Genomic DNA, 24,409 nt, shown 5'->3' on the forward strand with positions numbered 1-24,409 from the left:
AGTGCCTATTTTTTTCGCGATATATCGAGACCGATATTGATATTTTTTCAAATATCGATGTATCGATATATCGATATTTTCTTTCAATTTGGACATCCCTATAATACGACACTTTGACAGTTATGTACCTCGGAAAACCGGAACATAAAATGGCGGACCGGCCACAGTATTTTGATTTGGTAGAAACCATTATGCCGAGTCCACTCTATAAAAGTCAATGTATAACACACACAGTACACAGTACACACCATAGATAATACCATGATAATACATACACACTGTGTTTCTTATGTCATTGGTTTTCGTTGCTAATGTTTTGCTAATATTTTTTTTGTGTTTTCAACTGTTTCTATTTATGATAAAAACGATTTTAAACAAATAAAATTGATATGGCCAATTTAACTACTGATGGAAAAATATGTATCGAACGAGAACTCGAAGTTACAGAATCTAAAGATTTTGATGACATTATATCTTATTTTGATGTAAAAGAAACCTGCAAATGGATATCTGATAACAATTTTAATAAGGTAGGTAGTACCTATCGTAAATGTTAATATATTGAGGAAATATTATTATCTTTGTCCCGTATCGATATTTTATTTGGATCATTTACACCTGTTTTAATAACCTTACTTTTTCCTATCTGTGTACCTAAATAAAATAAAATATCTATTTTATTCAAAATGGGTATCATGATTTATGATACACTTTTTGAAAGTCGTAGAAATAAAGTTAATATACCTCGCTAGGTACATTAACTTTATGCTGTGTACTTATATTATGTTATCCATTACAATAGTTTTCAGAAGAAGAAAAATCCTAAAAACAAATTGGTGTTAGAGAGATTTGCTGTTTCTTACAGGTTTGTCTACAATTTCCTGATGAACTTTTATGTGCAAGTCCTAAAGTTTATAAAGAAATCCAAAATAGGACTCAAGCTGATGTTTATATCTTGGGTGACACCTCATATGCTAGGTATATTAATAATAATCAAATGTATATTAATAATAATCAAATAATCAAAAACAAAAAAAACATTGTATAATTCATCATAAATAATGTATTATGTAATTATTATTATTTTCAGCTGCTGTGTAGATGCGGTTGCTGCTATGCATGTGTCTGGTGATGCCATAGTGCACTATGGTCAGTCCTGTTTCACCAAAACAAACATTCCCGTTTACATAGTTCTCCCCAAAAAGCAACTTGATATTAAATCATTGGAGACTTTGCTACAAAACTTTAAAGAACATGCAAAAATATGTTTGTTCTATGACTCAGAATATGACCATTGTAAAAGTAAGGAAGATTTGAAATTTTGTCATCATCATTTATAACTTTAAGTTTTTTTTCTTGTTTTCTGCTTTTAGTGGTCAACAAATCTTGATTGTACAGATATTTTATTACCTATTTCATAATTAAATATTGCTTTCAGATGAAATATCAAGAATTTTATTCCAAAATTATCCAGACAGCTATTTAGCTGCAATAGAATTGTGTAAGCCACCTTTGAAGTTCTGCGGAAGAGTTGTCAAGGACAAAGATAATCAAATACATCCAGTAGATGTGTTACAAGAATGTACATGTGTGTATGTTGGCTCCAGAGGACAAACATTATTTAATTTCACTATCTCTATCAAAGGTAAATACTGAATATTATGATGTTCAACATCTCCAGTAAAAATAAAATCAATTATCAATTGTATGAGTCAAACATACATAATCCTTAGTTTTAATTATTATTAAAAGTTTTGTTATTAATATTGACTTTTTGTTATAATGATTTTTTTAAGCTGCAAGTTGGTATCTCCTAGACCCTGATTCAAAAGTAACAGAGGTTCTGAATGAGACAACATGGTTCAAAAGGAGAAGGTATTTGATTGAGAAATGTAAAGATGCTAACACTGTAGGCATATTGATCTGTAAGCTTGCCGGTGACCAGACAAAAGATATAATATCAAGATTGAAACAGCTTTGCAAAATCAATGGAAAGAAAAGCTACATTGTCTCAGTTGGAAAACCTAATGTAGCCAAGCTTGCTAATTTTCCAGAGGTAAGCAAATTGTTTATTTATAATAATTTCTTGTTTTTATGTGTGGATGTGGTAGGCATAAAAAAGCATTAAAATAGAAACCTATTAAAATAACTATTGACTAATAAATTTATATGTTAAACATAGTACTTATTACTAGTGAATGCATTTATGTTTGGGTTTCAATAAAACTTGATTATATTTTGCAGATTGACATTTATGTAATGGTTGCTTGTCCAGAAAACGAATTGTACAATAACAGGGATTTCTATAAACCTATTGTTTACCCATATGAACTGGAATTGGCATTAAATTCAAACAGGGATGGCTACTCCACCCACCATGTCACAGATTATGATGAGTTGTTACCAGGGAATAGACATTTTTGTGAAGTTAACCACATATTGGAAAGCACAGACGTCAGTCTTATAACAGGGAAGATAAGAGAGACAAAAGTACAAAGTTGTGACAATTCAGAAATGGCACTAATGGAGAATCAAAACTGGGCACTAGAAAACATTGGCCAAAACCTTCAAGATAGATCTTGGATAGGTCTGGAACAGAAACTGGGAGAGACGGAAGTTAAAATAGCAGAAGAAGGTAGAAAAGGAATACCATTGCAGTATTATAATGAACCAAATTAATAAAAAATTTGTTTTTTTTATGTATGTATTTACAATATTTGTATCTTTTATAATACAAACATGAGACTTGGGATTAAATAATAAATCCTAAATACTATGTTATTATTATTTCAGCATGCTTTTTAAGAGAAACTTCACTTCCTAATGTTTAACATTTTGACCAAAGCAAATTTTTTTTTCACGTCTTTTAAAAAATGAATTTTTTAAATTAAAAAAAAATTATAAATTTATTCAATTTTCAGCAGCCTCTAAACTGTAAATAACTTGATATTGGTGTAGGAAAATCCAATTCATCATAAGATAATCTATTTTATGAAGTTTGATTGAGTGGATTTTGAGGTGACTTGGTCCATTCTTTCCTAAGCATTTGCTTGAGCTGTGATAACCGAAGACTTGGGTTCTCAGCCTTTAGTCTTGGTAGATTAATTTCTTCAAATGCCGTATATGCAGCCTTTAGTCTCTTCTCAGGGTGTTTATCAATCTCGGACTTGTCACTGAAAAAGGAAATACTTTATTATTATAATTATTTAATGTAGGCTTCACGGAATGTCTAGTCTTATATCTTTATATAGATATATATATATATATATATATATATATATATATATATATATATATATATATATATATATATATATAATTGGAATCTCGGAATCGGCTCCAACGATTTTCATTAAATTTAGTATATAGGGGGTTTCGGGGGCGATAAATCGATCTAGCTAGGAATCATTTTTAGAAAATGTCATTTTCATCAAATACTGAGCAAAGCTCGGTCAAATAGCTAGTATTATATATAAAATAACAATGAATAGATTATATTAATATTATCTATTAATTAGAATAACATACTTCAGTATAGACAATGCTTCATCAACAGACTGGGCCACCTCTCCTTCAATCTGAAGTCTATTAATATTTTCTTCTAGTGGAGGTTCCTCAACTACAACTCTAGCAGGCTGAAATAACAAAAGAGTAATGTTTAAATTTTTTCAAGAAACAAAAGGGGTACGAGCTTTGTGGCATATCTAGCCGCCGGCCATCTGGATTTTTTCGAGCATGATAAAAGTAGTATATTTGGATAGAGGACACTTATACAAACAAAAAATGTTAAATAACATGGTATCATGCATGGTAAATAGCCTTAAATATCTACACTTTATTTAGTATTATACTTACCACAGGCTTCTCTGGTTCAGCCTTTATTGTTTTTTCTTTCATAGAAGTGATTTGTGCTCTTGTAATCTTGGGAGGAGGTGGGGGTGCCTTTCCCTTGATAGATTCCAACTCCTTTTCCAATAGTGCTTTCGCTTCTGCCTTCTTCTGAAGCTGTTCTAGACGTTTTTTCTCTAGTTCTTCCTAAAAAAATATCAGTTTCAAACCTCACTTTTCAGTATATCACATAAGTTAGATATATCAGAATCATTTTCTTTTATAACTCAATGGTTTGAGTTGAATAGTATACCTTCTTTTGTTGTTTCTTTTTGAGCTTATCGTCATTGTCCTCCCATTCGGCATCTTCAATCATTTTCTTTTGTTTGGATTCTTTTTCTTGTTTTGCATTTTCTTTTCGTTGCCTAGCGGCTACAGCTTTACTATTTTCTCCCACAAACTTCTTCGGCATGGTAACTACTTCTAGAAATAAAAGAATCTTACTAAAGTCACCTAAAGTTGTACTGATTTTTGCTAGTTTATAACTTCAAATCGACACTTTTTAATTTGTATTTAAGATTTCCTACCTTCTATGGCTTCTAAGAAATATCTATTAGATTTATGAATTATAAATAATCTCACGAATTCAGCAATTTCCTTTTATATTTTCTCGAACCACAAATTCAAAAGCAAGTGACAATGGGAATGTCAAAACACTCTTTCTTCTTCTTTGTTAATCATAACTACACTGGATTTGCCAGCATTGACGGAACTAACTACATTTTAAATTTTTAAACTTTAAAGTGCTCAAGAGTCAAAACTCAAAGCTCATGGACGGGGCGCTGCTGCCTGCACTCGGCTAATATAGCATTTCTCATAAAATTTGCCACTACTTTTCAAAATTGATCAAAATAGAAAAAATATGAATAAATTAAATTTGATAGCGATGTTCGGTGTAATATACATATAATACATTTTTAGACAATGTACAAGTAACCTCTTAATTAGAGGATTTAAACCGTTAAAACATTAAATTACTGAGGGAAAACAGAATTTTGGTTTCTATTGTGTTACCTTTTTTTTTAACAATATCTTAAAAAGTTGCATATTTTTCCTTTTGATATAGTTATTTAATAAAAATATAAATAAAAAATAAATCAATAAAGTGAAAATAATGTATTAAAATTGTAATTTATCGTTAAATTTCGCTACGGACTTTTTTTCTGTTACCTTGACAGCAAATCACACATAAAGTTTTGTTTAAATATAAAATATAAGTACCTGGATTCCAGTTTGTATCTTTTATAAAAATTAGGTATTGGTTCTTTTAACTAGCAGTCAATTATTTATTTTGGTAGAATATAAACGAAATAAATTAAAAAGAAAGTGAAAATGTTGGGACAGTAACAAAGAAGGAGTACTGGTAACAAAGGAGGAAATATAAAGCTGTGTTCATGACACATCTAATAAAAATGAGTTTAATGAGCATTTCTCTTTTAATTTCCCATTTGTACATAATACTATGTCCCACGACTGGGTGAAAAAATTGAATGTCGTTTCAGTAAAATGTGTTATTATTTTTTACCCATAGGTCGTTTTATAATCTCCCGAAAAATATTAAAACAATACAGTAAAATATGATTGATTTTCTAGTAAAATTAAATATAAAACCAAAACAACATCATTTTTAAAGTATAAAAAAATGAATGTCCCATTTTAAAATACGTAATTTTTATTCAATGCATTCATATAACTTACTGTCTCGTATGTTGTTTCCTATTGTGAAATGTCCGCAGCCGAAAAAATGAAAAGGTATCGAGAAAGATTAAAAATGCAACACTCAAACACCACAGTTTTTTGGCAAAACTATCCAAAATTTGGTATTAAACTGTTTATAATAATATTATCTAGGATACAAAAAAGTAAAATTTTAGTAATTAATTAGACTTACCTAGTAAAAGCAGTCACACTATTGGAAACAACACACGCGTCAGTATTGAAGACCCGTGCACTCGTGTATTTTGCTGACTGAAAACTAACTGAAACTAATGAAATAAACACTGGCCGCATAAACAGTGATAGCTGCTAGTTTTACCAGCGCAAATAATGGCAGTCTTGGTAGTTTTTATTTCTTGAAGTGTATTAAAATGGGTAACACAAGAGGAAATTCCTTTTTGGAACTTTTTCTGGGACACGGTTTATTTATTAATTTTACCGCTATTTACTGGTTTTATATTAACAAAGCAGTCGAAAATTGAATCTTATTAATATTGAGCAAAGATCAAATATAAAAAATAATGTGGGTTATATGAATAAATTTAAAAATATTTCAATTCAAAGTTATGCATTTTAAAATGGAACATTCATTTTTCATACAATAAAAATGATTATGTTTTGGTTTTTTATTTAATTTTACTAGAAAATTAATAATTTACTGTATTATTTTTATATTTTAGGGAAATTATAAAACGACCTATGAGTAAAAAATAACAACACATTAATTTACTGAAACTACATATTCCATTTTTTCGCTCAAAGTCGTGGGACATGGTATAAACTTACGGTGGTATGAATAAAAAAATCTTAGTGAACGTTTTAACAGCTTTCTAACTAAAATGTTCACTAAAGTTAAAAACCGTCTTATAACACTCCATATGAATAAACGCTTGCTAAGCCTTCGCTAAGTAAAATACATTTAGATGACGTTTTATAAGAATTTTTTTTTGGTAATGTTGGCAGTGTGTCAATTTATTGTATTCCACAGATTAAAAATTGTATTCAATGTGTCAAAAATAAAGAGTAAAGAAAAAATAAATGTACTTTATGGATTTTATAAATCATAGAGCAAAGTAGACTTTGACATTGGCAACTCACTAAGGCCGCCATAATAAAAGAAGAAGAAGAATAATGAAAAGAAGGAGAAGATAACTAAAAATACTATTTTATTCTGTTTTACTTTTGAGGCCTACAATTAGTGCATTTGACACAATGTATCTAAGGGTCTATACTGACGGACCACATTTCAACTGCAATCCAACCGCAAATTGCAGTTCAAGTGCAGTTTGAATGCAGTTGACACGACTGCAATAGAACTGCAAACCAAACGCGCAGTTGGATTGCAGTTCATTTGCAGTTGGCGTGCAGTCGTGTGAACTGCATACCGACTGCATCCAAACTGCACTGCTGGAGAGCGGACCGTGCGGGCGGGTAGGATGGTGCAGTTTAGATGCAGTCAGTATGCAGTTCACACGACTGCACGCCAACTGCAAGTCTGCAACTGAACTGCAATCCGACTGCGCGTTTGGTTTGCAGTTCTATTGTAAGGTCTACACAGATGGACCGCATTTCAACTGCAATCCAACCGCAAATTGCAGTTCAAGTGCAGTTTGAATGCAGTTGACACGACTGCAATAGAACTGCAAACTAAACGCGCAGTCGGATTGCAGTTCAGTTGCAGTTGGCGTGCAGTCGTGTAAACTGTATGGTTTGCAGTTCTATTGCAGTCGAATTGCAATCGTGTCAACTGCATTCAAACTGCACTTGAACTGCAATTTGCGGTTGGATTGCAGTTGAAACGCGATCCGTCTGTGTAGACCCGTAATCGTGTCAACTGGATTTAAACTGCACTTGAACTGCAATTTGCGGTTGGATTGCAGTTGAAATGCGGTCCGTCTGTGGAGACCCTTACTGATTCTTGAAATTGCAATAATGTCAGAAATCGCGATAATACTCGATATTGCGTCCATTTTCAGTCTCTTAAAATGGTCTTAAAGTAGGTCCGAGGCTTCACTAAAGTTTGCGAACTCCTATTTGACGTTTCGCGCCTAAACAACTGTTAGCAAACGTTTATTCATATCGATTATGCTTAAAATGTTCTTAAAATAGGTTTAAAACAGGCGCGCTATTTTTTGACAACTGTCACCTTAAAAAGGTGTTAGAGCACTGTTAGAGAACCTTTATTCATATTAAATTTTACAACAGGCTTATAAAGCTGTTGTAAACCTTCGCTAAGTTTTTATTCATACGACCGTTAAAGTACAAGTGGCAAATTAAAAGAGAAATGCTCTAATATAATTACGGTATATTTTTAATATGCTTATCTTGTGCTTATATCTCAAATTAAAGAAGAAGAAGCAGTGTTGCCAACTTAGTGGAATTTCCATTAGAACCACCAGGGTTTAGACGTACCTTTCGGCGGAAAAAAATTGGTTTTAGTGGCTAGCGGATTTCTTAGTGGATTAGATTTTTTAAGTTAGTGGTAGCTTCGACGTTAAACCACTAGTTTTTTTTAAATTATGTTTCTAATAAAATTCCCTTGAAGCGCACACTAGAAACTTAATCATAATATTATTATTATCTTTATTCGTTTTGCCGCATTCTAACGCTGATATAGAGCGATTATTTAGCATGATGGATGTTGTCAAGACTTAACAGAGAAACCGGATGAAATTTGATCGCCTTTCTTTCGTGCAAATTAGCACGCGAAGGCATATGCTGTAATAACAACATAATACCAAATACCGTACCTATTACAAAAATTAGAACTAAAGAAATTTATTCTTCACAAACTGAACAAGTAAATGACAATGATTCCTCTAAAGACGTTCATCTTTACTCTTTAGTTAAGTACCTACTTATACATAGGTACATATTAGGTGACTAAAGTTTTGTAGTAAGTAACAAATAATTATTTCATAATAATAATGACGTTATTGTTGTATTATTTTCAAATTATATTCAGATAGGTTGTTGCTGCCTTTATGTTATTTAGTGGAATTCTGGTGGTTTGAGAGGCCATTTAGGTTTTAGCGGTTTCTGGTGGTTTACGCTGCCGAATTTGGTGGGTGAGTAAAAAAAAAGTTGGCAACACTGAGAAGAAGTCCTTATTTTGAAATAGATAAAATTTGTAAAGATGAAGATATAAGTGTACCCCGCCGCCCAGAAGATTTACTGTCTAATTACAATTTCTTCAAATGTTTATACCGTTATATATGCTCAACGATGGAAAAAGTTTTATTGTAAATAGGTACCGTAGTGTTTTGTTTTTTTTTTTTTTTTGTAAATTGTGCAGTGAACATTGGTGAGAGCATAAACCTATGTATATATTAAGTCTATGGGTGAGAGCCTGTGGTGAGAACCAACATAGAAGAAAGACATTCCTTTTTTTTTTAATTTTAATCTGTTGTATTTTGTATTATTATTGTATTTTTTTTTGAGCAAAGGACTCGTTTCCAGATCCCAATAAATTAAAAAAAAAAGTCCTTATTTTGACATTTCTTTCAAAGAGAATGTCATATACTACGTAATGATTTTCATTTCTTTATTGACGTATTTCTTAGTTGTTTTTCAATTACAGTTTTCTTGTGAGTTGTGACAAAGTTGTGGTTTGTAGGTAAATTGTACACAAGTTCTTTAATAGTTTTAATCTTTTTATTGTAAATATTACGCAAGCGAGTTTCCGTACCTATATAAAATAAATAAAGTGTAAACAGTTTCAGATACATAGTTCATCTTTTTCCCATCACAACTCTGAATATCCTAATACTAAGAAGCATTTCACATTTTATTGTCTAATTTACACACTTGATTAAGGTTTTTTAACAAGAAAATAATCAAGTTATTACCATATGACCCAGAAGTAATAATGGCTCTGGTAGCCTATGATAATAGTGATTCTAGTGAATATGAAGAGGATGAAGATGGTCCTAGCGCTATTTTAGTCACAAACGTAAAAGACAATAAATTAAAACAAGGTATAGACATTGTTTATTTACTTCTACGTCACACATAAGGCTTAACATAATTCTAGTGAAGGAGTTTTATAGAAATTATAGATGTTTTGTGACTTGTGGTTTGGACCATAGTTGCATTATTGCTTTACTACCAGTAATATTGTATAAAATGCTTACATAAGTTAAAACATTCCAGATGTGAATAAGATCATAGAAAATGAAACAACAACAGATAATGAAAAAGAAAGTGAACAAGACAAAAGTTTATTTTTTCAACTTCCTCAGCCAACATCAGGAAAAATAACAATTGTTGAGGAGGATGATGAATTCCTTCACAAGAAAGCAACACCTTCTACTGCACCAAAACCCAAACCCAAAATAACTATACCATCTCTTAGTGATGTAAGTATTACTAAAATGATTTGTTTTATGTTTGTAATTTTTTATAATATTAAACAATATATTTTTTGTTACAGTTTAAAGATGTGGAAGACTTTGTATCAACTGCTAAACCTAAAACAACAAATGGTGTAAGTTTCCAAAATAACGCTTGTTCCAAACCCTAAGTTGAACCTTTAATCTAAATTATGAACAATATTTGTAGCACCCTTTGAAGGTTTCATTAATTTCAGAAAAAATCTGGCCTACTGAGTATGCTGCCACAGCCAAAAAATGGCTTCTCATCTTCATCAACATCATTAATACCAAATTCAGTAAAGCAAAAACCACAAACCAGTGCCAAGAAGAAAGTGCCTCTCCCATCACCAAAAGTTGCGGCAAAACCATCCACACTAATTGAATATTCCGATGAGAGTGATGATGAAGTACAAAATGACTTTTTCTCAATAAACAAACCGGTGGAAGCTTTGCCTGATGATATACCACTGGACGTAGAAGATAAAAGGAACTCTCAGAAAGACTCAAATACAGCACCAAGAGGCATAGAGTCATATTTCAAGAAAGAGGAAATTATGAATGAAATTCCAGAAGAAAATTATATACCATTTAGTTCAGAACAGATGGAGACCAATAATGTAGCTGAAAGTTCAAATGAAGTGGCTTTGACTGAAGAAGCAGTAAGTATTAATATTTTAGATAAAGAACAATGTAAATATTCTTTAGTTCTGTATTTATAAACATTATTTAACCATTAAAGTATCCACAAAGATTTAATTTGCCCTCTGTCACTTTGTAAAAAATTGTTTCACATCACCTGAATTAATTCATAATATTTTTATTTAGATTCTAAAGTTATGTGGCTCAAGAGGTAAGCGCAAGCATGAGGAGATCCAGATAATAGATATAAACCAACAAGAAGTTCTTAATGATGCTCGGGAGATGCTGCTGAAGGGCCTGATGGATGACACCAGCACGAGGCAGTCTGCCAGCAAGAAGCGAGGGAATGAGCCCACTAGTCAACAGAGAAGGAAACACCAGATCACATACTTGGCTCATCAGGTAACATTATTTTTATTCTAAGGCTATTTGCAAGCTGATGCATTGAGTCTGCAAAAAGTTGCTAACAAATCTGTTTTACACATTAAATACAATCAAGCGTTCACATTTACTTCTTCTAATCTTAGAAAATCATCAATGTTCCTCAGATTAAATCCAGTATAATAATATTTTTTTCCTTCCAGGCTAAAGCAAATGAAGCAGAATTACAGAACCAATGGGCCAACAATAGAATGACTAAAAGAAAAACTCAATCCAAATATGGATTTTAGAATGAATCATGTAAATATTACTAACACTATTTTTAAACAAATAAAACGATTTTAAATTTCTAAAATTTTTATTCCTAATAGACAAATATACAATTTACAATCTCCTAGCCTTCCTTGGCCGTGGTGGATTCCATGAGACCCGGGTGTCATCTGACACTGATACAATATCCAAGCCACCCATCTGTAGACCCTTTACAGCAGCCTAAAAAATATATAATATAATAAACAGTTTCTATCTCAATATTAATAGAAACTGTTTATTTGTAGTAAGAATGTATTGTTAGTTGTAGTTTCAAACAACTAAAGTATTGTGGAAATCCAGGGGTAAAGAAATGTCATAAATTACTACCTCTGGATTCTCTGAATGCTATGGTTTTATCAAATTATTAGGTTAAAAAGTTAACTTACCAATCTACCAGGCCCTAGCCCTCTTACTTTGACTCTGATTGTTTTGAATCCTTTGTCTATTGCTTTCTGAAAAATGCAAAACATACTGTTAATCCCTCGATCGTGGACACAATAGATTTTCAATTGATATGCGACAGCCGGGCCCTGCTTAGGGATTGATGGGTTAATATACCTTAAGTAATATTTGAGATATTTGAGTAAGATTAAGTTTTAGTTGAAGAAGATCATACTGCTAATACAGAGGGGTAATAATTTGTAACATGACAGCAATCTTATACTTGTGAACATGTCCCAATATGTAGCAATGAGTTAGTATAATATGAAATATTGTGTTTGCTATCAGATCCGCTGAAATAATAATAAAAAAACTAGTACTAACTGTAGCAACGCTAATGGCTGTAGTTTGAGCGGCTATATTAGTCCCCTTTTTCGTATTTTTGAAGCCTTCTATACCACATGATCTTATGATCTTTACTGTTCCTTCATAGTCTGTTAGGGTAAAAATTGTGTTGTTCTGGCTCACGCGAACGTTTACCACAGGTAGTTTCTTGTAAGGTGTGCCATCGAATAACATATCATCAGACTCGAGGGTCGGAAATAGATTCTGCTTCCTGGAAGTAAGAAAGTTGTGAATAAGAAGGATATTACAGTGTTTTGACTCTGTTACGGTAAGAAATTGCACAGTACTTTTTAAGAACTGCGTCTAGATCGACTATTTTTTCTCCTTGTACGCCTTCGTCGTCTGCTGGGATCCTCTTGTGGTCAAATTTCTCTGTGGCTACAGGAGTTGTGGTCTGCAGAGAGCGCACAAGAGGATTCACTGAGAGTCTTACACAATTTCTAACAGCACTTAACATTTTGTGTTTTTTAATATTTAATTAATTATAATCCGTATTATTTTCTTTTAGAATGAAATTAAATAGGTACCGACCTAACCTAGAAATCACAGATTACTAGTATATATTTGCTAGAAATTGTATTTTGACAAATGACATTGACAGCAGACAGCCATCATTGCCATCAATTAAGTGACAGCCAATTTTTTTTTCATTTGTGTCCTTAGGAAAAATTAAAACCGACTTCCAAGGTAAAAACAATAATAATATGAACTAAAAAGTATTAATAAATAACTCTTAGCCCGGCCACACATTGTCCGAATTCTGATCAGAAACAGTTGAATTTCGCCGGACCGCCACCCCGCACACTATCCGAAATATCCTTCCGGCGAGTTCGAGCTCACTCGGCTCAGTACAAAATGTAAGAGACAGCGCGGACGTTCAACTGTTTCGTATCAGAAATTTCGGACAATGTGCGGCCTGGCTTAGTCTATAATAGTGCCTTTTTCAGAATTCGTCTAAATAGAATAGAATACGTTTATTTTTTCCAACACACAACATATACAGAATAGAAAATAAAAAGTAAAAAGGACTTAAGCTATGTACAATTATAATTATAGGTATATGTTATGTGATGTCAAAAATTTTAAATCTCAACTATTTCTGTACATATGTCGTTATCGTTGAACATACAAAAAAAAAAGATACATACAGCCGAACGTATAACCTCCTCCATTTTGGAAGTCGGTTAAAAATAGTAGGCCAAATATATACTAGTAATCTGTGTAGTAGGCAATGTCCACAGACTAAGAAGAGATACTACGTATCAGACCGCCAACTGCCGAACATTTTTTGTAACCATAGGATTTCTGGAGTCAACTGACATTACTTTTTTTTTTAATGGACAGATATCCGGCAAAAAGGTCTACCGTCCTATGTCCTAGTAACCAAAAATAAGCACCTTTAAAAGAACCTTATATTTTATTGGCAGGTATTACGTACGCATTAATATTATCATTAATACCTGCCATTGAAGATTTGATTTAATTAAATAAAAGAATCTCTTTATATTCTATAGAAGATATTTTGAGTCCTCAGAAAGGACAAAGGATAGTTTTTATTTCGAAAATAATATATGACTCTCGCGCAAGAGAACAAGTTCAATACATTATAGTGGGAAATACAGACACAATAGATATTCAATTGTTCTAGACACGAGGTAGTTGCGAAACGCCTAGAGTTTTGTATAAAATAATGTATGCTTTATAATATGAACTGAGCAAACGTTAAGTGTGTGAAAACCTAAAAATTTCAAAACTTCATAAATAAAATAAAACTGTAAAGAAACAACATTTATTATATTTCATATTATATTACTATTAATAAATAAATTCAACATACACATAATATAATCGAATTAGATTATTACAATTTACTTAACCATATTCCTGCAATATTGCACAGATTGACTAAAACCTCTGAGTGGGTTTGGTACCCCTGCTGCCATGAGCTGTAGATGGCCCGCTTCGGCCAGATATTTGCCTTTAACCAACTCGCCTGTAGCCCAACGCACCGTGTACTTCTTTGAAACATCATCATTGGTGGCTTCTGAGCTCATTATGTAATTAATAATATACATGTATAACGGGGTCGAGACTAGCTTTATGAACATTCCTTGGTCGAGTATTTCCTTGATCAGTTCGTCGTCGATTTCCTTGCATATGGTTATATCAGGCTGCAACGAAAACATAACAGGAGTTTATAAAAAGCTTTTTATCGGCTAACATCGAAATATTAGAGACCTCAGAAGCTAATCATTTAAGCATTATCATGTGATATAAGCAATTGTAAAAATTATATGCCTAACGCCATTGACATTGAATCGAATACGTTACACGAGTTAAGAACTATAAGCCCCAGGTAACACTATTTTTGGATTTGTATATTGGTTACTCTCAGCCCTAAGAAGATTGCATAATATTATGTGTAGATTACCTGTCGCCTTGTTAGCAACTCGCGCAGTATTTGTGCAGCGCGCTCGCATTTACTAAGCACCACGACCCACACCAATAGAATTACTTCTAGCGAGTCATCGACAGCCAGCCATTCCACCTCCTGTACCATATAGATAATATTAGAACATAAAATTTAAAAGATACGTAGAGTTTTTTAAATAGATAACAGCGCCAAAAATCATTCTACGGCAGGTATTGATATCAATAAGACACTTGGGCTAGATGAGAACACCATAAAGTCATTTTAGACACCACACTAACATTATACGATAGTCTTCACGTCCAAACCACTGAACCGATTTTTCTGAAATTTGCTATGGGAAATGGGAATTAATTAAGGATACTTTTAAACTCTGAAAAATGTGTGGTTCCCGCGCGATAAATGAAGTTGCGAAACGGCGGGCGTTATCTAGTACACTATATAGAGATAGACTATAGAGTGATTCAGCTTATTCTGGTCATGCACACCTCGTCCAGCAGCACCGGTCGCTGCAGCAGCAGCTTGGCGAGCAGCACGCCCTCCGCGCCCGTGCGCCCCGCCACACACCGCACGTAGTCGCAGCACACGCTGCGCTCACCACTGGCAAGAAGAAAAAAAATTTAAAGCAAGAATCAAAATCGATTTTTAATACGGTACCAGCTAACGGAAACGTGAGTTCATTACTTAGGACTTAAGTCATTTTTGGGGCTCTACGGACTGAATTGAAAATCGATTGTTTAATACGGTACCAGTAAAATATGTAACCGTTGTACTAGGATTTCAGTAATTTTTGGGCTCTACAACTTTTATACTGTGTAGAGAGTAGAGACCAAGGTAGAGACTGATTTAGAGATGGATTAGGTTCAAGCAAACATCGCCCATAGTTTTGAATGTTTTAATACATAGTTATAAATTTTGTCGCAAAACACTTTTCTTACTACCGACGTCTGCGGGGCTAAAATGGTCGCGTTGAAGAATCATATTATGAATCATGTTATGATTCATTCTTTTAAAATCGCAAAATGCAAGTCTGCTTGCAATTCATATTTAGTAATTCATACTAATTTGACAATTGTCAGTTTGACAGTTTTGACAATTCATTTGCTGAATTGATTGAGAGGAATTGCTAAATGTGACCATTTTAGCCCCGCTGAACTACTTTCTAGCGGTTACAACGACACAATAATAAAAGTAAAATTCCGTAAGCACTTAAAGCTAGTAGAGAGTTGAAATTCATTATCTTTATTTTTGCCTTTAAATACATGAATTCATTTTTTAGAATTTTAATTTTATACTTTTTACCTACGAATAATAAATATTTTTTATTATTCGTAGCTTTTTGCATATTTTGTAATTAATATCTAAGAAAAAAAATCCAGTTTGAATGCGAGTGGGGTAAAATTTTACCCCACGATGTTATATGTATGGGTTAACTGTCATTTGAATAATATACACTCACAGCATAGTCCGCGGCCAGCAGCGTAACGCGTGCGCGAGCGCCAGGCGTCGCGCGGGCGAGTCGGCGGCGTCGCGCGCTCGCTCGTACGCGCCGCACCGCCCCTCGGCAGAGCTGAGAGACTCCGCTGCGGATAACAGTTAGTCATTAAGCATAAATTCTAGAAACTTGTTATATAGACGAATAATGTGTTATCTATAATACAACAAACATTTTAGTCGAGGGACGTCTCTCGACTAAAATGTTTGCAGAGACAAGAAAATACAGTTTTGAGTGTTAGAGCTATTCAGAAGTGTTTTGTCTTAATAATAATAATAAGGATATTTATAAAGCATTTAACTATTAAGGGTCGCTGTCTTTGTCTGTCATGTGATTTACAAATGACAATGTTGTAAAGGAATTTTGAACTATATAGCTGAAATTGACTGTCTATTAAAAAAATTTACATAGCGTTTTATAATTCACTGTGTAAATATTTTTTTATTACTTCAAAATTGCTATAAACTTACTCGTCAATCCCATCATGTATTCATCATCGGGCCATTCACTCTGGAACAGCTGCAGCGTGGACTGCGCCACCTTGCCGTCATCATCATCCAGCCTGGTCTTCTGGCTGAGGGCCAGCAGGCCGAGCTGGCGGTGCGGCGGGAGACTGTGGGCAGTCGCCACCTCCATCGCCTCCTCGAGGAGTTCTTCAGGAAATTGAACGCCATCTTTGTGGTACTGTGTGAGACGGGTGACGATCGTTTGGACCTCTCTGCGGAAAGAGCATTTATAATTATATATACTCTGTTTGATTTCATGATGTTAACAACAAGATAACTGAAATTCGACCAATAGGTTGTAATGCAACTTTAAATATCACGTAATAAGTTTATTGGCTCTACGTGACATTTAACCGATTCAGTGCGGATGACACGGGAGCCGCGTCATACATGTTTTTAACGTGTGGCGTATGACACGTGAAACGTGTCATTTAAAAACGCTTGTATCTCCCTCAAATTACACTTTAGAAGGTTCTACTCTGAACAAAATCATCTTAATTTTCCACGTAGAACAAGCCTATAGGCTTCGCCTCTGAATAATGTGGGAATTGAAAAAAAGTAGGGGCCGTCAACCTTTTTTAAAAGGTGCATTCATTGCTGATTACACGGCAGTCGCGTCTTATGGGTTTTTAACGTGTGGCGTATGACACGTGAGCCGTGTCATTTAGAAAGTGATTGTATCTCCCTCAAATTACACTTTAGAAGGTTCTACTCCGAACAAAACCGTCTTAATTTTCCACGTAAAATAAGCCTATAGGCTTCGTTTCTGAATATTCCGTGAATTGAAAAAAGTAGGGGCTGTCTTCTTTTTTAGCCCGAACGCACTCTGTTTTTATTTTATTGTGGACCCCGCATACTATCAGAATTCTGACGTGTCAAAACGTATTTTTCTGATCAGAAATTCGGATAATGTGCGGCCGGGTTTTTTAGTAGTAAACTTTTAAGAAAATAAAGAAGTAATATTGGGAGCCCATATTATTCTATATTATTTTAGACTTTCAAGTTCTCGCAATTTTTTTAAACAATAATGTAGAAAAATACTTGCGTTGACATCAAAGTACTAACCCACTAACGATTTTTTTTTATAATATATCTACAGTGTGTAACAAAAATAAGTGATAATACTTTAGGGTGTGTACGTGTTCCTTGTAGTTAGTTCACTGTGAAAGAAGCAGCGCTGAAAGACGAAAAAATTTTTTCACTTTTGTATGGGCAAAGGCCCGAGCGTCACGAGTTTTCCCATACAAAAGTGAAAAAAAATTTTGGTCTTTCAGCGCTGCTACTTTCACAGTGAACTCTCTACAAGGAACACGTACACACCCTAAAATATTATCACTTATTTTTGTTACAGCCTGTATATCTATGGACGCTTCACACCACGTCAGTCTGGTCCCGTGCTAAGTACCTGAAGGATTTGTATTACGTAAAACTACTCGAAATCAACTCAAAACAACGTAGCCTTCCGTTAACATCAATGTTTTGGGTTAAATTAAATAAATCAAGTTAATAAACACGTAAAAACCAAGAAAAACAATAAACCTTTTTGAACGTGGCGGATGACACGGTAGCCGTGTCATCTACTTCTATGGCGTATGACACGGCTCACGTGTCACGAGAAAATTGTATGCCGCCACGCATGAAAGTCTTCAAAAAGGTGCGCCGCATTGAATCGGTTAAATTGCTCGCATTATATCCATTAGCAGCATTAAAGTTTAATTTTTGTAAATGTTTATCATATTAAAATATATTATGAGAATGGAGGTAATTTATGTTTTGACATACGATCAACAATAATCCTGGCATAAGTAAGCCTCAGTGAAATTTGTAACTTTGCTTTCTGTCAGGATTTTTCCAGCCGGTTTTTTTTTTAGTTTTTTTTTAATTACAAATTAATAGCTAACTCTGTAGTCTGCGCGTTCCGCAGCAAGTGGGCGAACACGGCGAGCGCGTCTGTCTGCAGCTGGAGACAGCGGACGAGCGAGGCGAGCGAGCCGGCGCGCAGCCCGCATACCACGAGCGCGCCCGCCGCGCGCGTGCACGCCGCGCCGCACCCGTGACTCATCTCTAGCTCGCTGGAACGTATGAACTTGATGTAAACACCTCTCGAGGTTGTATTTTGGCAAGCCAATTAGCCACAATCCTGAATCTCGCTAAACTCACAAAAACTGGAAATTAATAAAACAACTCCGCAACATATGAATAAGTAGACAATAAATAGCTCGACAATATCTGGGTTTCATTCTTTCGCTGATAAAGCTCAAACGCTGTTGTAATAAAAAAAATATTCTAGAATCTCTATCCATTGTCCAAAATTTTGACGTTATTGGTTTATGATGATATGAGTGATCTAACCACATATTTTAAGAATAGCAGCCACGATAGCAACTTACGTCCAGGCGTCGCCATGCGGCGCGTCGCTGTTCTCTATAAGTGTGCGTACGGCGTCGCTGTGATAGTTGTCCAGGAAGCGCGCCCAGCGACTCAACTCCTGACCCGCCGCCGACCACGTCAGCTCCCTATAGTAAAAATTATACTAGGGGGGATATTAATATTTATGTAATAAAAGCAGTATACATTTTGATGGGAAATATTTTAGGCTCTGAATTTGCAGGCGCTCTGGCTGATAAATTGCTTACCCTTTGTTGACCTTGAGATCAGCCTCGTGCTCCTGCTGACAGTAGTCCACCGCCTGCAGCAGCATCACGCTGCGGGTGTTGGACGGCACGCTGCAACACAACATCATCGCTAAAAATACACACTGAAGAAGCTCTACAATGTTATACAGCGTGTTTGTGTAAACACCGTTATCCTTGAAACCATCAAATGAGACCATCAAACTGAACAACTTTTTCTATGAGAACAATGCTAGGAACTCAAAAAAAAAATGCTGTCTTCATACCCATACGGATGCCCGAATCGGCAATTTGTATGGGTATGAAGACGGATTTTTTTGAGTTCCCAGCATTGTTCTCATAGAAAAAGTTGTTCATTTTGACGGTCTCATTTGATGGTTTCAAGGATAACGGTGTTTACACAAACACACTGTATAACGACTTTTTAATATGTCAAACAAGTACTGGACTGAAGTGTTATAATAACGGGAAATTAAATAAATATATATATTGAAAGTAAGAATCACATAGAAGATGGCACTGCTATCAGAAGCTAAAATTATTGGCTAATTTAACATCAAGTAATATGTGACAGGCTAAATTTTTGGCTTCATTTGTTAGGTTGTTAGCGGCATCTTGAGCGTCTCTTTCTGTTGTTTTGGTATGTTTACTATACACCTATCTTTGTAATATTGTAATATATAATTAAAAACTTAAAGTGCCGCAGTTTATGTAACAAAATATTTTCGTATTATATATAACTTTTGAAATAACACTCATAAGGTCAAACGTTAATACACATACCGTGCGAGGGCTTCGTGCGAGAAGCAGGCGGCCTCTAGGAACGTGAGCAGATCCGCTGGCCGCAGCTTGTTGAAGAAGCTCGCGCACTGCCGGTACTGCTGCATCCACTTCTTGCTGCCGCCAGAGAGCGGTGTCTGCAAATAGCAAACGGTGAAAAGGGTGTTGTTATACTGTGTACACGCCTAGTGTTATTTGAATACGTGTTATTACAGCGGGGCTAAAATGGTCGCTTTGAAGAATCATATTATGAATCATGTTATGATTCATTCTTTTAAAATCGCAAAATGCAAGTCTGTTTGCAATTCATATTTAGTAATTCGTACTAATTTGACATTTGTCAGTGTGACAGTTTTGATAATTCATTTGCTGAATTGATTGAGAGGAATTGCTAAATGTGACCATTTTAGCCCCACTGTATTACTCTAATATAGAGCTACTAAAACAGTTTGTGTATATTTGTTAAAATTCAAGCAACATTTAAGCTACTTTGTTTTTTATTGCAGAAAAGTATAGCGTTTCCGTGAGATACAGTAATAATAGTGTTTGCCTACTGCAATTTGCGCCTTAATAATATGTATTTTTGTCGAGTCTAAACTTATTGTGTCAAGAGTCAAGATGACTAATTTCAGTATTCTAAAATGTAGCCGACCGAACAGCGCAAACCCTGGGCTTGTACCATGAAACTGTTTTGAGACTCAAACAATCGGACGAGAATGCCGCGTCCTACTCTAAAAAACGTGAAATGACGTCGTTAGAGCAGGACGCAGCATTCTCGTCCGATTGTTTGAGTCTCAAAACGGTTTCGTAGTAGGCCTACAGAATCGCACTATGTAAGTTCCCGAGATCAGCGCGAGACATCACATCTAAAATAACGTCAGAGGGCCTGACCAGATCTAGGAAGATCTGCCGACCGAATGAGGACGCTCGGTCCTTTGCGGCCACCACGCATATCCCCACAGTACTCACACTAAACAGGTAGTGTCGCAGCCAGTCGGCGTACAGCTGGTGCGTGCGCGCGGGGCGGAGCGGCGGCGGCAGCGCGCGCAACAGCTTGCCTAGCAGCGCCGCGCTGTCGGGCCGCATGATGCGCGCGGCGTGTTCCCGCACTTCCGCGTCTTCCGCACCGCCGCGCTCGACTAGCAGCTTGTAGTCCAGATCTGACGTAGAAATATTATTATGGGAGCGTTAGACCGCTAGTCTATTAATTGGAGTTACACTTCTGTCGGGCATTTTGAAACGCACACGAATTTTTCTTTTTACAACAGCAAGCCATTTAATAAGTCACTCAAAAATATCTTACAAAAGGCAACAAAAATCGGGGCATGAGAGTGTGGCGATTGACGCATTAGAAATGGTCTACACAAACGTCCTGTAAAGCCATGATTACTCATTACAGTATAACATAATATAACCTTAAACCCAGTATTTTACAGCTGCAGTTATTATACGTTATATTTCTTTGTTCGGATTTTTTTTATGTTTCCTGTGTTCTAATATGTGAATTGAGTTTTCTATCTTTCCAACAGTACTTTCAAGTACCTTGCGATGCCGCTTTAGCCTTCTTCAGCAGTTTGATGTGTTCTGTCGGTGTGAGGCCGTGCCATTGCAGCTTGTCGTCGATCTGCTTCAGCGCCGTAAACAGCGCGATAAGTGCCGCGTGCTGCGTGCCGCTTACGGCGGGCCAAAGTGCTGTCGCCACTCTATGACATAATACATTTAAAAATTAAATATTTACTCAAATAAAGTATACAACGTTTTATCCTTGTGTAGCTTGAAAGATAAGAAAAAAAAATACGTTTTTTTGTGTAATAAACTAAAATGACAGGCCATGTGCCTACGTCACGTCAGATAACACTCCTTCAACATAAAAATTCACCCAGCGAACGTCGTTTATTTTTTATTTTGTTAATACGCTTTCCATTTACCGCGTAGAAAATATTATGAAACTATATTTTCAGGGTCCAAAAATTCTGCGCGCAAACGAGACAGATATAAGATAGAAGCGAGGCAGCCGCAACAACACCCTGAAAATGTCATTGTACTGTACACGAAGGGCACTGGCTGTCCGACGTCGATGACGAAACCACAAGCTACTCGAATAAAATGATTGACAATAGGCCTTGAAAAGAGTTATCTTAACTTCACACGAGCAGCGCGCAAATCTGCGTGCCAGCATGTTGCCTCAAACAGCCAGAGCCCTTCGCTCCCGCTCTATATCATCGTCATCTGACAAATCATCTGCAACTATATGTCCTAAGTATCTAAAAGTTTTTACAAACTCTAATGCAACATTATTCAACCTTATTGGCAGGTTATGAGCTATTTTATCTCCACTGCTTTTAAAGACAAGGACTTTGCTCTTCTTGGAGTTATACTTGAGCCCATGGTCCTCCGCATATACCTCACACAACGATAAAAGCTTTCTAACTGACCCAACTGATGGGCCCAGCAGTACCATATCATCGGCATAGCTAAGATTATTAACAGAAACTCCATCAATGATACATCCAGTATGCGTACTGCTGAGCTCACAGATGAGATCGTTTATGTACCAGTTAAACAAAACGGGTGATGTGATCCCCCCCTGTCGAACGCCACAATCTAAGCCATACGCATCGGAAAATATCCCAGCCCACCTTACATAATTGCGCTGCTGACCATACCAATATTTAAGTACAGATATAAGTTCAACAGGCACACCTGCCCAGAATAGCTTTTCCCAAAGTTTTTCATATAAAATTGAGTCAAAAGCTTTGGACAAATCCAGGAAACAGGCATAAACTGCTGTCTTTCCGCACGTGTAGTACGAGAGAGTATGCTTAAGACTTAAGATTGCACGTTCAGTCGATAAGCCCGCTCTAAAGCCAAATTGTGCATCGTTCAGTTTCAAATGCGAAAGCAGTTCGACATTAAGCATACTGTCCAGCAATTAATCCTCGTTCTCGCTCTTGTGTACTGTACCTTTCAGCGGCGCCGGGCGGGCAGTCGTCGGGCAATGTTTGCGGGTCGAGCTGCGTGAGGTCGGTCAGCGCGCCGGCGTACTGCAGCCACGCCTCTATTGGGTCCAGAGAGTACTTGCGCGCGAGTGAGATAGATATATCCACATTCTCTTTCTTACACGTCCTAAGAACAGACCGAGTATGTTGAGTAAAACCATTTTGTTTGAAAATATTTTACTGTTGACTCCATATTAAAAAACAACAATAAATTCAAAACTTTACCATAAGCCGAAATAGCTCAGTTGGGAGAGCGTTAGACTGAAGATCTAAAGGTCCCTGGTTCGATCCCGGGTTTCGGCAAATCTTTTTGTTTTTAAGTCATATTATATCAGATTGGTTAGCGCTGCACATATCATTCATATCTAATAAAATTATGTTTAATTAACCTTGGCTAAGCCATAACTTAATATTTATACTCACCTAGCGAGGCTATGTATAGCCTGCACACGGTAGTCCGGATCAGCAGCGAAGAGTGGCGCGTTGACGGGCACGCCCGCCGCGCGCACGCGCCGCAACGCGCCCGCGTCCGCCAGCCGCCGCAGCCACGACCGCATCAGCGACATCTGTGACCCCGACGCGTTGTTCTCCGCGAGCGTCTTGTGCGCCATCTAGAGAATGTGTTGTGTATTAGTGACACTTTCTAAAAGGCTTGATGACATTTTACTTGTGCGTTCAAGTAGATTCGAAAATGCTTTGCAAATCGGCAAACAGCTATAGTTTGTGCGTTTTATGATGATATGCGTGACACATTATAATTGACAATAGTAGGGAAGTTACCTAACAAAAATTAATCGATAGTTTAATAATATCGAATCACGTCGTAAAGGAATTGCAATCGAAATTATCGATTACGTACTGACATTTCAGTGGTGCCGGCGATTTAAGATGGCCGCCCTTTTTTATCGATTTGATTTCGATTCAACAGAGTCTATCTCTATTGACATAAGTTCCGTTTCATGCATATGACATTTTCAAATGTTTTCGTAACAATAATTTTATACTCCTATTTCACAGTTAATATTAATATTTTTTTATTAATAAGTTAGCATTTAGCATCTTTTTATTTTTATTCATTTACAATTACCTATAATTGTAAATGAATGTTGTTTCCTAAAACATTTGTTTTTGTAGATGGAATATAATTTATTACATTTTAATTTTTTTTGTTTTCTTGTAAAAAAAACCCGTAGCAAGGAACATGAAAACTGTCACCCATATCATCTTAGAACGCACAAACTATAATTTCAAATAGTTTGAACATGATAACGCATACGTATGTTGGGACTTAAAAATATTATAATTTATTAGTATCACAAAATTTTCTACTTACTATGTGAAAATAGTAACTCAGTGTAAACTCCATGTAACGTCACTTTATTTAACGACAAACTCTCTAAAGCGTCAAAATCAATTGACTTTGGTTGGTTTAGCTTGTCTACCATACAATGGTACACTCTACATAGCATC

General features: G+C 35.5%; 5 protein-coding genes and 1 non-coding gene across 7 annotated transcripts in view; 3 read left to right on the forward strand and 3 right to left on the reverse strand.

Moving 5' to 3' along the window:
* The first annotated feature begins 339 nt into the window (after positions 1 to 339).
* On the forward strand, positions 340 to 2,776 carry LOC121730237 (2-(3-amino-3-carboxypropyl)histidine synthase subunit 2). The gene is made up of 6 exons (XM_042119199.1): positions 340 to 530; positions 866 to 978; positions 1,091 to 1,302; positions 1,439 to 1,645; positions 1,797 to 2,056; positions 2,245 to 2,776. Exons 1-6 carry the CDS (start codon positions 390 to 392, stop codon positions 2,677 to 2,679), a joined length of 1,368 nt encoding a protein of 455 aa, XP_041975133.1. The 5' UTR covers positions 340 to 389; the 3' UTR covers positions 2,680 to 2,776.
* A 203-nt stretch (positions 2,777 to 2,979) lies between these two features.
* Positions 2,980 to 4,512, reverse strand: LOC121730239 (coiled-coil domain-containing protein 124). Of its 2 annotated transcripts, none has more exons than XM_042119201.1 (5): positions 4,416 to 4,512; positions 4,142 to 4,311; positions 3,856 to 4,035; positions 3,529 to 3,635; positions 2,980 to 3,173 (listed from the first exon to the last, which is right to left on the reverse strand). In XM_042119201.1, exons 2-5 carry the CDS (start codon positions 4,298 to 4,300, stop codon positions 2,990 to 2,992), a joined length of 630 nt encoding a protein of 209 aa, XP_041975135.1. In that variant the 5' UTR covers positions 4,301 to 4,311; positions 4,416 to 4,512; the 3' UTR covers positions 2,980 to 2,989. The 2 variants fall into 2 exon arrangements, with proteins under 2 accessions (XP_041975135.1, XP_041975136.1); XM_042119202.1 differs by having other exon boundaries at positions 4,142 to 4,327; positions 4,416 to 4,430.
* Positions 4,513 to 9,149: 4,637 nt separating this feature from the next.
* On the forward strand, positions 9,150 to 11,345 carry LOC121730238 (proline-rich protein PRCC). Its single transcript, XM_042119200.1, has 7 exons — positions 9,150 to 9,220; positions 9,321 to 9,581; positions 9,757 to 9,962; positions 10,037 to 10,090; positions 10,193 to 10,636; positions 10,803 to 11,018; positions 11,201 to 11,345. The coding sequence occupies exons 2-7, from the start codon at positions 9,473 to 9,475 to the stop codon at positions 11,285 to 11,287; spliced, it is 1,116 nt and encodes a 371-aa protein (XP_041975134.1). The 5' UTR covers positions 9,150 to 9,220; positions 9,321 to 9,472; the 3' UTR covers positions 11,288 to 11,345.
* LOC121730241 (30S ribosomal protein S11) lies at positions 11,337 to 12,635 on the reverse strand. The gene is made up of 4 exons (XM_042119203.1): positions 12,383 to 12,635; positions 12,075 to 12,306; positions 11,696 to 11,761; positions 11,337 to 11,489 (listed from the first exon to the last, which is right to left on the reverse strand). Exons 1-4 carry the CDS (start codon positions 12,550 to 12,552, stop codon positions 11,382 to 11,384), a joined length of 576 nt encoding a protein of 191 aa, XP_041975137.1. The 5' UTR covers positions 12,553 to 12,635; the 3' UTR covers positions 11,337 to 11,381.
* Positions 12,636 to 13,895: 1,260 nt separating this feature from the next.
* The window catches only part of LOC121730343 (neuroblastoma-amplified sequence-like), a 33,425-nt gene continuing 22,911 nt past the window's right edge, over positions 13,896 to 24,409 (reverse strand). Inside the window, exons 30-42 of the mRNA XM_042119349.1 lie at positions 23,363 to 23,550; positions 22,905 to 23,066; positions 21,483 to 21,643; positions 20,910 to 21,100; positions 19,944 to 20,077; positions 19,164 to 19,253; positions 18,918 to 19,043; positions 18,429 to 18,599; positions 16,492 to 16,739; positions 15,986 to 16,109; positions 15,015 to 15,126; positions 14,527 to 14,646; positions 13,896 to 14,266 (exon numbers count right to left, since the gene is read on the reverse strand). Coding sequence (XP_041975283.1) covers positions 13,964 to 14,266; positions 14,527 to 14,646; positions 15,015 to 15,126; positions 15,986 to 16,109; positions 16,492 to 16,739; positions 18,429 to 18,599; positions 18,918 to 19,043; positions 19,164 to 19,253; positions 19,944 to 20,077; positions 20,910 to 21,100; positions 21,483 to 21,643; positions 22,905 to 23,066; positions 23,363 to 23,550 — 2,130 coding nt within the window. The 3' untranslated portion in view covers positions 13,896 to 13,963. The remainder of the gene's footprint in view (positions 14,267 to 14,526; positions 14,647 to 15,014; positions 15,127 to 15,985; positions 16,110 to 16,491; positions 16,740 to 18,428; positions 18,600 to 18,917; positions 19,044 to 19,163; positions 19,254 to 19,943; positions 20,078 to 20,909; positions 21,101 to 21,482; positions 21,644 to 22,904; positions 23,067 to 23,362; positions 23,551 to 24,409) is intronic.
* Trnaf-gaa lies at positions 23,170 to 23,242 on the forward strand. Its single transcript has one exon. It is a non-coding gene; the product is annotated as a tRNA-Phe (tRNA).

The sequence above is a fragment of the Aricia agestis genome, chromosome 9, assembly GCF_905147365.1.
Source record: "Aricia agestis chromosome 9, ilAriAges1.1, whole genome shotgun sequence".
In the NCBI taxonomy this organism is placed as follows: Eukaryota; Metazoa; Arthropoda; class Insecta; order Lepidoptera; family Lycaenidae; genus Aricia; species Aricia agestis.